The sequence below is a fragment of the Thamnophis sirtalis genome, unplaced genomic scaffold, assembly GCF_051295495.1.
Source record: "Thamnophis sirtalis isolate CommonGarterSnake01/CBP01778 unplaced genomic scaffold, rThaSir2_p1.2 scaffold_9, whole genome shotgun sequence".
NCBI lineage: Eukaryota > Metazoa > Chordata > Lepidosauria > Squamata > Natricidae > Thamnophis > Thamnophis sirtalis.
In genome coordinates this window covers 78882133-78896061 of record NW_028261389.1, presented here as the reverse complement: position 1 = coordinate 78896061, position 13929 = coordinate 78882133, and the positions used below count along the sequence as shown (strand labels likewise).

General features: G+C 42.6%; 1 protein-coding gene across 1 annotated transcript in view; it reads left to right on the top strand.

Moving 5' to 3' along the window:
* HGF (hepatocyte growth factor) overlaps window positions 1–13929 on the top strand; it is a 55980-nt gene that overhangs the window by 25329 nt on the left and 16722 nt on the right. The window contains 2 exon segments of the mRNA XM_087723067.1: window positions 8068–8195; window positions 11316–11418. Of these exon segments, the coding sequence (XP_087579193.1) occupies window positions 8068–8195; window positions 11316–11418 (231 nt within the window).

Below are 13929 nucleotides of genomic sequence, written 5' to 3'. Positions count from 1 at the left end.
GCAATCTTTGTGGGTTATTTGGAGTAGGGCAATGATATTGGCAGAAGTATGTTGTATTCTTTGAATCGATGTCTGACAGGTTCCTTGAGCAGATGACTTCTTGTAGTATGCCTTGTAAATGGCAATAAAACTCCCTTTTTACGACCCTGCAATCCCTTAATTTGGGGTTAGAGTGGGGCGGCGATGATGGGTTGGAGCTGAGCATTTGCAGTCCAGATGCCCTTCTTGATACTTACATGGAGTTCACAGGAGATATGCTTTTTTTCCCTTGCGCCCTGGGAGAGAAATGTCTGTTGCTACCTGGGATTGAACTCTCAACCTCCTGAATGGGAGCCAAGCATTTTCACCACTAGGCCACCATGCCGCTCTGTCTTGGAAGTGGCAATATGGTGACCGTATGTATGTGCAGATATTTGGACCAACATCCACACAGTTGACTCCAGCTGGGAGAGCTGTTACACAAGAGGAAGAAACATATTCTTTTTTCTGACCTTGGACACTTCTTCTTCATCTTTCCGTATTTTGGGAGAAGCTGCAGCTTTGCCTTCCAGGATCATCTGCAGCTCTTCACTCTTCATTCCTTAAATTGATTGGCTGGTTCTTGTGAAAGGATTCACTCTCCATATCTTCAATCTTCAATCTTCAGCAGGACATCACAGTGGCCAGAGTCCTGCTTGACGGTAAGTGAGGCTTAATGTGTTATGACTTTGTGAAAATGTGCTTCTTTGGCAGACAGGCAATGTTATTTTTAAGCAGTAGAAGACAGCATCTCGAGATTGAAGTAGCTCAGGGTTGAAATGAGGGGTCCTTGGTGCGCTGTCAGTTTGGTTGTTGACATGCAGACATTTCATTACCCAACTCGTTAATAACTTCAGTTATTAATAGTCATAACTTGATCCCTGTTTATACAGTATATAGTAGCTCTGAACTTGGTTGTTTTCCTACAGACATCTCATCCAACAGATGATGATGTTACTCAGTTGGTGTTCTGACCTAGGCTTCCCAAGATCAAGAAGCAGACTCCTCACCCCGATAAAACCTCTTTTAAAGAGAATTCCTGGCCAACAGTCTTTCAAGAGATTTCACAACTGCAGGCTTGGAGAGCTGCCAGGCTGATATCTTCCAAACGCCAAGCTGCAGCGGCAATTACTCAGCAAGAAGTCAGGAACAGATCTTCAATCTAATGAATTGAAGTAATTGTCTCCTGCAAACTCCACTCCCCTTTCGCTCCTCTTTTATTTCCTCTGGGAGGGGCCATTCACCGTCCACCTGTGGCCTTACTCCCAAGTCGACCCCTGTTCTTTAGCTCTTCCCTTCATCTGGCAACTCTGTGCATGCGCACACTGGGAACAGGCTCCAGTTGTTGTTCTGCCCCACTGATCTCCGATGCCAAAGACAGTTGATAACTGTCAGATGGCCCTGGCCCCCTCTCTGCCTTCGACGCAGAGCCGTCATCAGAGCCTTCCCCGGACTCCAGGACTGGCCCATCTTCCTCCCCAACCTCCTCACTGTCTGAGTCTGCTACCAACTCCGCTGGCCACTGGCGATGGTAATGAAATGTCTTCAAGAAAACAACCAAGCTCACAGGGCATTGAGGATACCAATGGAAGGGGAAGGAGCAGAAGGACAACTATGGGGTGCTTGGTGCTCTCTGAGCTGGGTGGTTTTCTTGCAGACGTTTCGTGGACCAGCTAGGAAACATCATCAGTGGTAGAAGAGAGTGGGGTTTGTGGGAGAGAGGAGGATGAAGATTGTGTGAGGTCCTTGATGCTCTCTGAGCTTGATGGTTTTCTTGCAGACTTTTGATAACTCAACTAGGCAACATCATCAGTAGTAGTAGTTTTAATTCAATTTAATTCAATAATCAGGGAAATTTAGCTGTGAGTTATTGTGCTTTTTTTCCCCCCAGGATGCCCAATTTTACATTGTGCCATTCGTTTACATCCCCAATGAAGATCTTAGGACACGATGGTTACAATCTGCCTTTTGAATCTTCTCATCCTTCCATGGAACACGATGTCCCGATGCTACTCCATTTGCAGACCTTGTCACCGATTGCCAACCGGGCTGATTACAGTGGAATTAGCTGCAATTGTGAAATAAAAAGCCACTCTTCTGGATGGGAGAGATATTAACGGATTGTTGGGGTACCCCACAATGCTTTAATCAAGGGGAGAGATGTTACCGACAGCTGGGAATCTTTATCCATTCTTTGAAATGAAAGATTCATGGGAATTTGCACGCTGTTGAAGATGGAAATGGAAGCAACTTCCTGTTAGAATTTTGGAGACAAGGTTATTTGAGTTGGAATCAAGAGTGGCTGGGATGATCTACCGCCTGTTTCTAGACTTTTGTATGTTTATAAATAAAAAGGGGGAATGCGGTGGCTCAGTGGCTAAGATGCTTGAGTTTGTTGATCAGAAAGGTCAGCAGTTTGGCAGTTCGAATCCCTAGTGCTGCGTAACGGAGTGAGCTCCCGTTATTTGTCCCAGCTTCTGCCAACCTAGCATGTAAAACATGCAAGTAGAAAAATAGGAGCCACCTTTGGTGGGAAAGTAACAACGTTCCATGCGCCTTCGGCATCGAGTCATGCCAGCCACATGACAATGGAGATGTCTTTGGAAAGCGCTGGCTCTTCGGCTTTGAAACGGAGATGAGCACCGCCCCCTAGAGTCGGGAACGACTAGCACATATGTGCGAGGGGAACCTTTATTTTTACGTTAAAAAAAATAGCTGCAAGGGTAGTGTTGTCTGCTGTGTATCCACATTCAAAGAAAGCTAAGAGTTTGATTAAAAGCTGTCCTGTTTTTTCGTTTTTAATGTATGGCATGCACCATTTTTGGGTGGGCATTGTGTGGTTTTTTTGCATCTTGAATATATTCATTTTTGATTAATTATGCTCCTTTCTTACTTTCGGCTCTCAGTGTTCAGTTTTGTTTCGTACTCTTCTATGTCGGAAGGCTTAAAAAAACAGAGATCAATTTATCTCACTGATTTTTGCAGCCTCTCTGTAGGGCCACTGTTCTCTTTAAAAAAACATAGCTGGAAGTCTATTTGCAATTATCTTCATTTCAGTCATCCCGAGAACAGGAAGACCCCACTTTAGATCCAACAACAATAGTAGAAATGACTTCATCCCACACTAAAAGAAAATAGGAAGAAAATTACCACTCGAAAAATGACAAGTTAATAAGAACAGTTCTTCTTCTCCTTCTTCTCCTCCTGCTCCTCCCCCCCTCCACGTCCATTATTATTTCTTCTCCTCTACCCATTATTATTATTTCTTCTTCTTCTTCTTCTTCTTCTTCTTCTTCTTCTTCTTCTTCTTCTTCTTCTTCTTCTTCTTCTTCTTCTTCTTCTTCTTCTTCTTCTTCTCCTCCTCCTCCTCCTCCTCCTCCTCCCCCCCTCCTCCTCCATTATTATTTCTTCTCCTCTACCCATTATTATTATTTCTTCTCCTCCTCCATCTCCATTATTATTTCTTCTCCTCTACCCATTATTTCTTCTTCTTCTTCTTCTTCTTCTTCTTCTTCTTCTTCTTCTTCTTCTTCTTCTTCTTCTTCTTCTTCTTCTTCTTCTCCTCCTCCTCCTCCACCTCCTCCTCCTCCTTCTTCTTCTTCTCCTCCTCCTCCTCCTCCTGCTCCTCCTGCTCCTCCTCCCCCTCCTCCTCCTTCATTATTATTTCTTCTCCTCTACCCATTATTTCTTCTTCTTCTTCTTCTTCTTCTTCTTCTTCTTCTTCTTCTTCTTCTTCTTCTTCTTCTTCTTCTTCTTTCTTCTTCTTCTTCTTCTTCTCCTCCTCCTCCTCCTCCTCCTCCCCCTCCTCCTCCTCCATTATTATTTCTTCTCCTCCTCCATCTCCATTATTATTTCTTCTCCTCTACCCATTATTTCTCCTTCTCCTTCTCCTTCTCCTTCTCCTTCTCCTTCTCCTTCTCCTTCTCCTTCTCCTTCTCCTTCTCCTTCTCCTTCTCCTTCTCCTTCTCCTTCTCCTTCTCCTCCTCCTCCTCCTCCTCCTCCTCCTCCTCCTCCTCCTCCTCCTCCTCTTTTATCCTTTTGAGTGTTAAGAAAGATGCAAAGTTCTGGTTTGTGCTCTTCTGGCAGCCTCAAACCATTGTTCATTGATGTTGATGATGATAGACCAATAGAACCTCTGTATATAACTGTATACAGCACACTAAAATGTACAAATAACACGGTATTTACTATAAACTTTTATTCTACCGCCCCGGAACTCAGCTCGGTTGGTTTTGTGAATCGGTTCCAAAGGTAGTTTGTGCAAGTTTTCAAAACTTAGAACTGTGAAGTACAATTGTTAAAAAAAAAAAAAAACCCAGGACAAGCGATAAAACTCAATCAACCTTGAGTGATCCTAAGAAAATGAAACTTATGCAGACTTGGTTAATACTTGAATGAAGGACCACCATTAGGAAAATTTCTGAATTATAGGGTAGGGTTTTTTTGTCTTTTTAAAAAAAGGATAAAATCGATTGCCAAGAAAACATCATAAGTCAGCAGGAGTTCAGATTGGTTTGAGGGAGTGGAGGTGGAGAATTTCTTAGAAAGTTAAAAAATCCAGATTTCAGATTGATGATGTTTGCACACCATTATTATTATTAGTTCTCCTTCTCCTCCTCCACCACCACCATCACCGTTTTTATTTCTTCTTCTTCTTCTTCTTCTTCTTCTTCTTCTTCTTCTTCTTCTTCTTCTTCTTCTTCTTCTCCTCCTCCTCCTCCTCCTCCTCCTCCTCTTCTTCTTCTTCATCATCTCCTGCTCCTGCTCCTGCTCCTGCTCCTGCTCATCCTCCTCCTCCTCCTCCTCCTCCTCCTCCTCCTCCTCCTTTTCCTCCTCCTCCTCCTCCTCCTCCTCCTCCTCCTCCTCCTCTTCTTCTTCTTCTTCTTCTTCTTCTTCTCCTCCTCCTCCTCCTCTTCATCTTCTTCTTCTTCATCATCATCTTCTCCTCCTCCTCCTCTTCTTCGTCTTCATCTGCTCCTGCTCCTGCTCCTGCTCCTCTTCCTCTTCCTCTTCTTCTTCTTCTTCTTTTCACCATTCATCCTTATTGAGACAGTCATTATCCCCAAGGATACTCCTCCTCCTCCTCCTTCTAGCCAGGAATAAAACAAGGAGTTAGAGCCTTGTGTTCAGGTCACAAAATTTGATCCCTTCCACCGGGGATCTGTTCTGCTCAGTTAATTCTATGCCTTCCCGTAGATCTTACTTTCAGATTAAATGTGCAAAGCAAACCAGGATATGTAAGCCTTCATTGCAAACTTCTGGACTTTTACTCTGAACACGTGTCCTGCTTCAATCAATCATGAAGGACTAAAGTGAGCCATTTCAAGAGTTCAGCCAAGTATGTGTAACGCTTTGCCTTCAAGAAAAGCATATACAAACCTAAGAGCCGTTCTCCTCCTCGTCGTAGTAAGCCAAATTTCATAAATTGTACTTATTAGTTTGGGTCTATCCCCTATAAATCCTTTTTCTTCTATGTGCGAGGGGAACCTTTAACTTTACATAGTATAGCCAAAGTTTTTTTGCCCATACTATCATTCTTTCTTTCACTTCTTCATCGCATTTCATATTCGTATTTTTCCAGAGGCCGATACTTTTTAATAAAAGCAGAGAGTTTGTTTTAAGGAGATTTCCCCGAAGATTAGATACTTGGGGACCATACGGATAAAATTTCTGGAGGCCTATACTCCGTACAGTAGGGTCCAGTTTCCTAATTAAATTAGTGATAAACACTCGGAGGCTGGTTATATAATTCAAACATTAATTCAGAACAATAGGCGGGAGCTTATTTTGGTAGGCTAAGCCCGACAGCTGGCGTTAATCATCATTTTCAAATGTGGTTGAAGTTTGCAAGGAAGCTTTTGCAATAGGCCAAAAATTAGTGTAACATCGGTTCTTAAGCTGCTGCGATTCTAGCCTCCATTTCTAGGGTTGGTTATCTTGAAAACATACGTAGACCTACTATGAATGAAGGGAAATATATGTGTTCCAGGACAATGTTGATTCCAATCTGGTTCGGTCGCTGGGACCAGAGGTTTAGTCTTCTGAGCGTTCGGATTTGTGCTGGAGCCCATCCTCAGAAAACATCTGTCCACTAGAATATGTGCCTTGGGCTATTCTGAGCGTCGTATTGGTGTGATGCCTTCCCCTTGGTTGTCTGGTGTGTTGATGGCTGGTGATTGGCTGTTGTTGTTTCCTTGGGGTGCCAAGTCCTTATATCTTAAGTATCGGATAAGTTGGTAGTAAATCAGCACTCCGGTTGACTAAAAAGGGGCCCTACTTCCCAGGTTTCAATCATTTACCTGGCTATTTTTGTACCTGCTCAGCCAACAATCTTGGTAGCTGTGAAAGTGAATGTACATCCTTGTTCATTCCAATGTGAGGCTACCAATGAGTTCGGCTCTCCATATATAAAGCCGGTCTGGTCTAGTGGGTAAGGCACCGGGCTAAACATCAGGAGTCCATGGGTTCTAGTCCTGCCTTAGGCATGAAAGCCAGCTGGGTGACTTTGGGCCAATAACCAGGAGGCTGTGAATTCTAGTTCCACCTTAATCATGAAAGTCAACTGGGCAACTTTGGGGCCAATCCCCAGGAGGCCGTGAGTTTTAGTCCTGCCTCAGCAATGGAAGCTGAGTTTGGGCCAATCACTAGGTGATCATGAGTTCTAATCCCACCTTAGCTATGAAAGTCAGCTGGGTGATTTTGGGCCACTCCCTCTCTCTCTCTCCACCAAAACCAACCTCATAGGATTGTTGTTGTAAGAAGAACAGGAGGAGGAAGAATATTGGATGTGTTCACCGCCTTATTTGTAAAAACTAATAAAATAAATAAAACCCTTCTCTATTAAGAGTCAGGTGGGATAGAGACCTGTTCTGACCCCCCTTCTCCATCCAGGAACGAAAGCTGAAACCAATGTAAATGAGAAGGTTTCTTTTAATCAGTCCAGCTGCAAGCCACATAAACAAAGAGATAAGCACTCTGGCAGCAAGTCCTACAAAACTTGGCAGCAATGCAAACAAACTCTGGCAGCAATCCAGCCTGCCAAGTTTGTTTCTTGTTAGTCCTTAACATTGACTTCTCTTAATCGTGAATGTTGACTTCTGCAGAAGGGCGTGGCACAAGCAGTCTCTTTTATAATCAGGAGAGGATCTTAATAAGCATCAGCTGAGTGTAATCATCTCCTATAATTATGCAGTTGTTCTTGCCGCCGAGTAGTCCTTTGATGGCGTGCATCCCGAAACAACTCACAGGTGTTTTCTGGATCACTCCCTCTTGTGTCCTCCCCACTGATCCAAGGCTCCGGCGCCACCTGGTGGCCAACCAGTCTCTCCTCGTCCTGCTCGGAGTCGGCACCCTGTCCAGGGTCTTCCACCTTCTCCAGGGCCGACTCATAAGACCCCTCGCTGTTGGAGTCTGGTGGCAGCTCCAACGGCTCCTGCCAGGCCACAACAAGACCTGGGACAGAAAAGTCTTTTTTTGAGAGCCGAGGTGGCGCAGTGGTTAAATGCAGCATTGCAGCCTACTTCAGCTGACTGCAGTTCTGCAGTTCGGCTGTTCAAATCTCACCGGCTCAGGGTTGACTCAGCCTTCCATCCTTCCGAGGTGGGTAAAATGAGGACCCGGATTGTTGTTGGGGGCGATATGCTGACTCTGTAAACTGCTTAGAGAGGGCTGAAAGCTCTATGAAGCGGTATATAAGTCTAACTGCTATTGCTATTAAAGCATCTTGGGCAGAACTGATTTTACAAGCGTTTGGTTATGAAGGCATGGAATGGAACTCTTTCTGTCAATGTTGCCAGAGTTGATATTAGTATACATTGAAATAATTTTAGTAGCTGTCTAGCATTTGGAATTTCCTGTTTTACAAAAATGTGTGTGCGTGGAGTCTCTTGCTATTGTTGTTTTAACACATTCATTTTTTCTGCAGAACTGAGTTAGTGACACAGTTTTCAAGTAATTTTTTCTTGCTTATGGGGGAGAAACCCAGCAGTTTGCCAGACATATGTTAGCACATTTCTCATCGTCATTGTCTTCTTATATTTTTTTTTGCAGGGATCTGAGAGAGAACTATTGCCGAAACCCAGATGGCGCTGAGGTACCCTGGTGTTTTACGACCAATCCGAATATTCGGATCGGAGATTGTTCCCAAATACCAAAATGCAATGCATCCACTGAAAAAGGTAATACCTGCTACGTAGATAAGAAAAAATTTAAATAATAGCAATAGTTCCTAGACTTATATACCGCTTCACAGTGCTTTACAGCCCTCTCTAAGTGGTTTACAGAGTCAACACCTTGCCTCCAAGAAACTGGCTCCTCATTTTACCCACCTCAGAAAGATGGAAGGCTGAGTCAATCTTGAGTCGGTCAGAATTGAACTCCTGACAGTGAGCAGAATTAGCTTGCAATACTGCATTCTAACTATTGTGCCATCAGGAAGGAGAATGAGAAAGGGAATGAGAGTGAGAGAAAGAAGGAGGGAGTGAAGGAAGGAAGGAAGGAAGGGCAACAGGACTAAGACTTATATACCGCTTCACAGTGTTTTACAGCCCTCTCTAAGCAGTTTACAGAATCAGCCTCTTGCCCCCAACAATCTGGGCCTTCATTTTACCGACCTCAAAAGGACAGAAATCTGAACTGACCTTGAGTCAGTCCTGATCAAACTGCTGGCAGTCGGCAGAATTAGCCTGCAATACTGCATTCTAACCACTGTGTCATCAGGAAGGAGAATGAGAAAGGGAATAAGGGGAAGGGAAAGAAGGAAGGAAGGAAGGAAGGAGGGAAGGAAGGAAGGAAGGAAGAAAGGAAGAGCAATAGTACTTAGACTTATATACCGCTTCACAGTGTTTTACAGCCCTCTCTAAGCAGTTTACGGAATCAGCCTCTTGCCCCCAACAATCTGGGCCTTCATTTTTCCCACCTCGGAAGGACGGAAGGCTGAGTCAACCTTTGAGCCAGTCGGGATTGAACTGCTGGCAATGGGCAGAGTTAACCTGCAATACTGCTTTCTAACCACTGGGAGGGAGGGAGGGAGGGAGGGAGGGAAGGAGGGAGGGAAGGAAGGAAGGAAGGAAGGAAGGAAGGAAGGAAGTGTTCCTCTACTTGGCAACTTTAAGATATGTAGACCTCAGCTCCAAGAATTTCCCAGTCAACACCCCGAGGAATGCTTCCAGCTCCCAAGTTTGAGAAACTTTATGGAGCCTTTACTTTTTTTAGTGATAGCTGATGGCAGCATCTACCTTGACTGACGTTGAAAAAGTTAAGCAGGATTAGACTTAGCGACTTTCAGGAGAGACTGAAAATCCCAGACTAAAGTAATGTTTTAAAAAGAATAAAAAAATTGGGGAAGAAGGCATGGGTAATTCACTTCTGGAGGGATGCCAAGAAAGCTGGCGTAGACCTTCCTCCAAAGCCATCAAGAGCCAAAATTGACCCAAGGGATTCTTTTATCTAGCTGGTGGTCTTTGGGTTTCAACAAATAAGCAACGGCCGTCCGACGAGCTTAAAATCCCCTCCGTTTCTGCTGCAGCATGCTGAGAGCATCTGGATTTAAGCTGCAGTGCTGAAGATATGCTGGCAGGCTTCAACTCCGGCTAATGCATTGGCTGGCCTTGTCAAGTTCGCAGTCAACAAACTGCCATTGAAGCTAAAACATCTCCAGTCCTTCTGCAGGAGATGGCAAGGAGAAGCCACTCACTGATTCCCGGATTATTTATTTATATCCTCAGACATATTTATTGGGCTTCAGACCGATTAATCAATTAGAAAAATTAATCCGTGGAACGACTTGCCTCCGGAAATTGTAGGTGATGCAACGCTGGAGGTTTTTAAGAAGAGATTGGACAGCCATTGGTCCAGAATGCTATGGGCGTCTGCTGCTTGAGTAGGGGGTTGGACTAGAAGACCTCCAAGGTCCCTTCCAACTCTGTTTTGTCCTATATTCTATATAAAACTAAGGCACTTAGTAGGATGGGGACAAAGATGCAGGTTTCAGGATCTGGAAATTTCAGAATCAAATCCATCACTTGAAACTTGAATTGACTTGGTCATCAGAAGTGCAGCGTGAATTGTCGCGATTTTCTGGTTTTTAAGTGCTGTGTAAAATACAGTTTCCTTCTGTTGAGTCACATAACCATATTCAGTTATTAAATGTGGCATATGATGGAACTAAGGAGGGATTTTCTGACAGTGAGAACAATTAATCAGTGGAACGATTTGCCTCCAGAAGTTGTGCGTACTCCATCACTGGAGGCTTTTAAGAAGAGATTGGAGAGTCATTTGTCTGAAATGGTTTAGGATATCCTGCTTGAGCAGGGGGCTGGACCAGAAGATCTCTAAAGTCCCTTCCAACTCTGTTATTCTGTTATGCTGTCTTCCTGTCCCTTCCTTCCTTCCTGTCCTTCCTTCCTTCTCCACCACTGGAGGTTTTTAAGAAGAGACTGGACAGTCAATTGTCTGGAATGGTAGAGGGGCTCCTGCTTGAACAGTGGGTTGGACTAGAAGACCTCCAAGGTCCTATCCAACTTTGGTATTCTGTTATGCTATTATCCATCTATCCTTCCTTCCTTCCCTTCTTCCTTCCTTCCTTCTCCACCACTGGAGGTTTTTAAGAAGAGAATGGACAGCCACTTGTCTGGAATGGTATAGGGTTTCCTGCTTGAACAGGGGGTTGGACTAGAAGACCTCCAAGGTCCCATCCAACTTTGGTATTCTGTTATGTTATTATCCATCCTTCCTTCCTTCCTTCCTTCCTTCCTTCCTTCCTTCCTTCCTTCCTTCCTTCCTTCCTTCTCCACCACTGGAGGTTTTTAAGAAGAGAATGGACAGCCACTTGTCTGGAATGGTATAGGGTTTCCTGCTTGAGCAGGGGGTTGGACTAGAAGACCTCCAAGTCCCATCCAACTTTGGTATTCTGTTATGCTATTATCCATCCATCCATCCATCCTTCCTTCCTTCCTTCCTTCCTTCCTTCCTTCCTTCCTTCCCTTCTTCCTTCCTTCCTTCTCTACCACTGGAGGTTTTTAAGAATGGTATAGGGTCTCCTGCTTGAGCAGTGGGTTGGACTAGAAGACCTCCAAGGTCCCTTCCAAATTTGTTGTTCTGTCATTCTGTCATTCTTTATATCACATATGTGATATAAACTTACACAACATAAGACATACCCTATGTTTTAAACATTTTCAAACTTGAATTAAAAGAAAATCCAGAAAGAATTTCTTTATATCAAACGGCACCAATGATAATATGAGAGTTTCTCTTAACCACTTGATTTTTTTTCCCTTTTCAACCATAACGCACAGATTGTTTTCGTGGAAATGGGACAAATTATATGGGCAATTTAGCCCAGACAAGGTTCGGCTTGAGTTGCTCCATGTGGGATAAAAACATCCAAGATTTAAGAAGGTAGGTACAAGATTAATTAAAAGTTATATTTTCCCTCCTAGACACGGTTGGATAGGGTAACATTTCATACAAATAAATGTCTTCCAGGCTTCAGGATCTCTGAGTTTTAGCTTTGATTTATTTTCTTTCTTATTAATATGTTCTTTTTTTTTTTAAAGATGGGATGGTTGTTTTAAGAAAAAAGTGCTGGTTATGTGATGAGGGAGAAGCGATTTAGGAAGAGTTATAATTAAATTCCATAGTCAACCCCAAATTCCCTTTTCACTGTTTTTTGAATGCCATTGTGTCATCTTAGGCAATTATTTAAAAGGTTGTTTTTTTAAAAAAAAAAAAAAGAACCTAGGATATCGTGGGAGATTAGCAATAACACTTAGACTTCTACACCGCTTCACGGGGCTTTCCATCCCGATCTCTAAGAGGTTTATAGAGTCAGCCTTTTGCCCCCAATAATCTGGATCCTCATTTTACCCACCTCGGAAGGGATGGAAGGCTGAGTCAACCTTTGAGCTGGTCAGGATCGAACTCCTGGCAGTGGGCAGAGTTACCTGGCAATCCTGTATCCTAACCACTGCACCACTACAGCTCTCTTATCTTTTGGACTGACAAGAATTATTTTTACAAAACTTGACATATTGTAGAATTTTCTAAAATCTTGTGAGATTTCTCCATATCATATCTGATTGAGGGCTTCTGGAAGCTTATCTACCTACCTACAGTACCTACCTACCTACCTACTTACCTATCTACCTATCTACCTATCTATCTCCATCCATCTCCATCCGTCCGTCCATCCGTCCATCCATCCATCCATCCATCCATCCATATATCTATCATCTATTAATCTTTCAATCTTTCAATCTTTCAATCTTTCAATCTTTCAATCATCTTTCTATCTTTCTATCTTTCTATCTTTCTATCTTTCTATCTTTCTATCTTTCTATCTTTCTATCTTTCTTTCTATCTTTCTATCTTTCTATCTTTCTATCTTTCTATCTTTCTATCTTTCTATCTTTCTATCTTTCTATCTTTCTATCTTTCTATCTTTCTATCTTTCTATCTTTCTATCTTTCTATCTTTCTATCTTTCTATCTTTCTATCTTTCTATCTCTATCTTTCTATCTTTCTATCTTTCTATCTTTCTATCTTTCTATCCATCCATCCATCCATCCATCCATCCATCCATCCATCCATCCATCCATCCATCCATCCATCCATCTATCTATCTATCTATCTATCTATCTATCTATCTATCTCCATCTATCCATCTCCATCCATCATGTACTGTATCTATCTATCTTCATCCATCCATTTCCCCCCCCACACACAATCTCTCTCCCTCCCTCTCCCTATCTATCTCCATCCATCCATTCATCTCCATCCATCATCTATCTATCTATCTATCTATCTATCTATCTATCTATCTATCTATCTATCTATCTATCTATCTCCATCTATTCATCTCCATCCATCATGTATCTATCTCCATCCATTTCCATCCATCCATTTCCATCTATCCATCCATATCTATCTATCTATCTATCTATCTATCTATCTATCTATCTATCTATCTATCTATCACCTACCTATCTACCTACCTACCTAAATACCTACATACCTACATACCTACATACCTACATACCTATCTATCTATGATTTTTTAGCCACCCATCGCAGCAAATAACAGGGCAGGTTAGAATTTAGAAACATATTACAATTAAAATCTTTAAAAAGCAATGTAAAACAATGTGAACAAGGAGGAGCATTAAAAAAAATTGCAAGAACTTGAGAATCCACCATGCTGCATTTCCTCTTTTGAGTAGGATTTGATAGGTGAATCTTTTTTTTTAAAAAAAAATCAAGACTTTGCATCACATCTGGCTTGCTTATTTCGGTAACGTTTCAGCCTTTCTCCAAGGAAGCTAAAGCAGACGAGATGGCTACATCCTATTGGATCATTCCTCTGGGGACAAGCCAGGATTAATCTAGGTTTATTTCTGAATTAGCTACCTTGGAATCCAAGTCTGTCTGGATTAAATGCAACCGTCTTTTTGAATGTGGTTGGGACAAATGTTAATCAACATTTGATTACTGAGTTGGCCTTTACATAAATATACTTCTGAATACAAAGTGTTCTTTTGTGGGTTTTTCCCAGTACACTTATGAAAGTCGACTCACAATTCTTTCACCACACTCCTGACCAAGGCTCACTCACTTCTAAGACACATACATTATTCCCCCCTCCCCCCCAACCATAACATCTTGGCCTCAAATGTGAGAAGTGGCTCAATAAATTTTGGTTCTTCTGCAGAATGATTTGGTAGAAGCCTTGAATTTAATGTGTGCACATTTATTTGTGGGGAAGGATTTTGCTACTTATTGTTTTCCATCTCCAAGAGCACAAAATGTGTGCACATCTGCATTTCTATAGCTATTTTTAAAGTTCATGGTTATACAACAAGTGGCATGTTTTGTCACTCTTGGTTTCTAATTCTTCTGACCCAATTTTCCTCT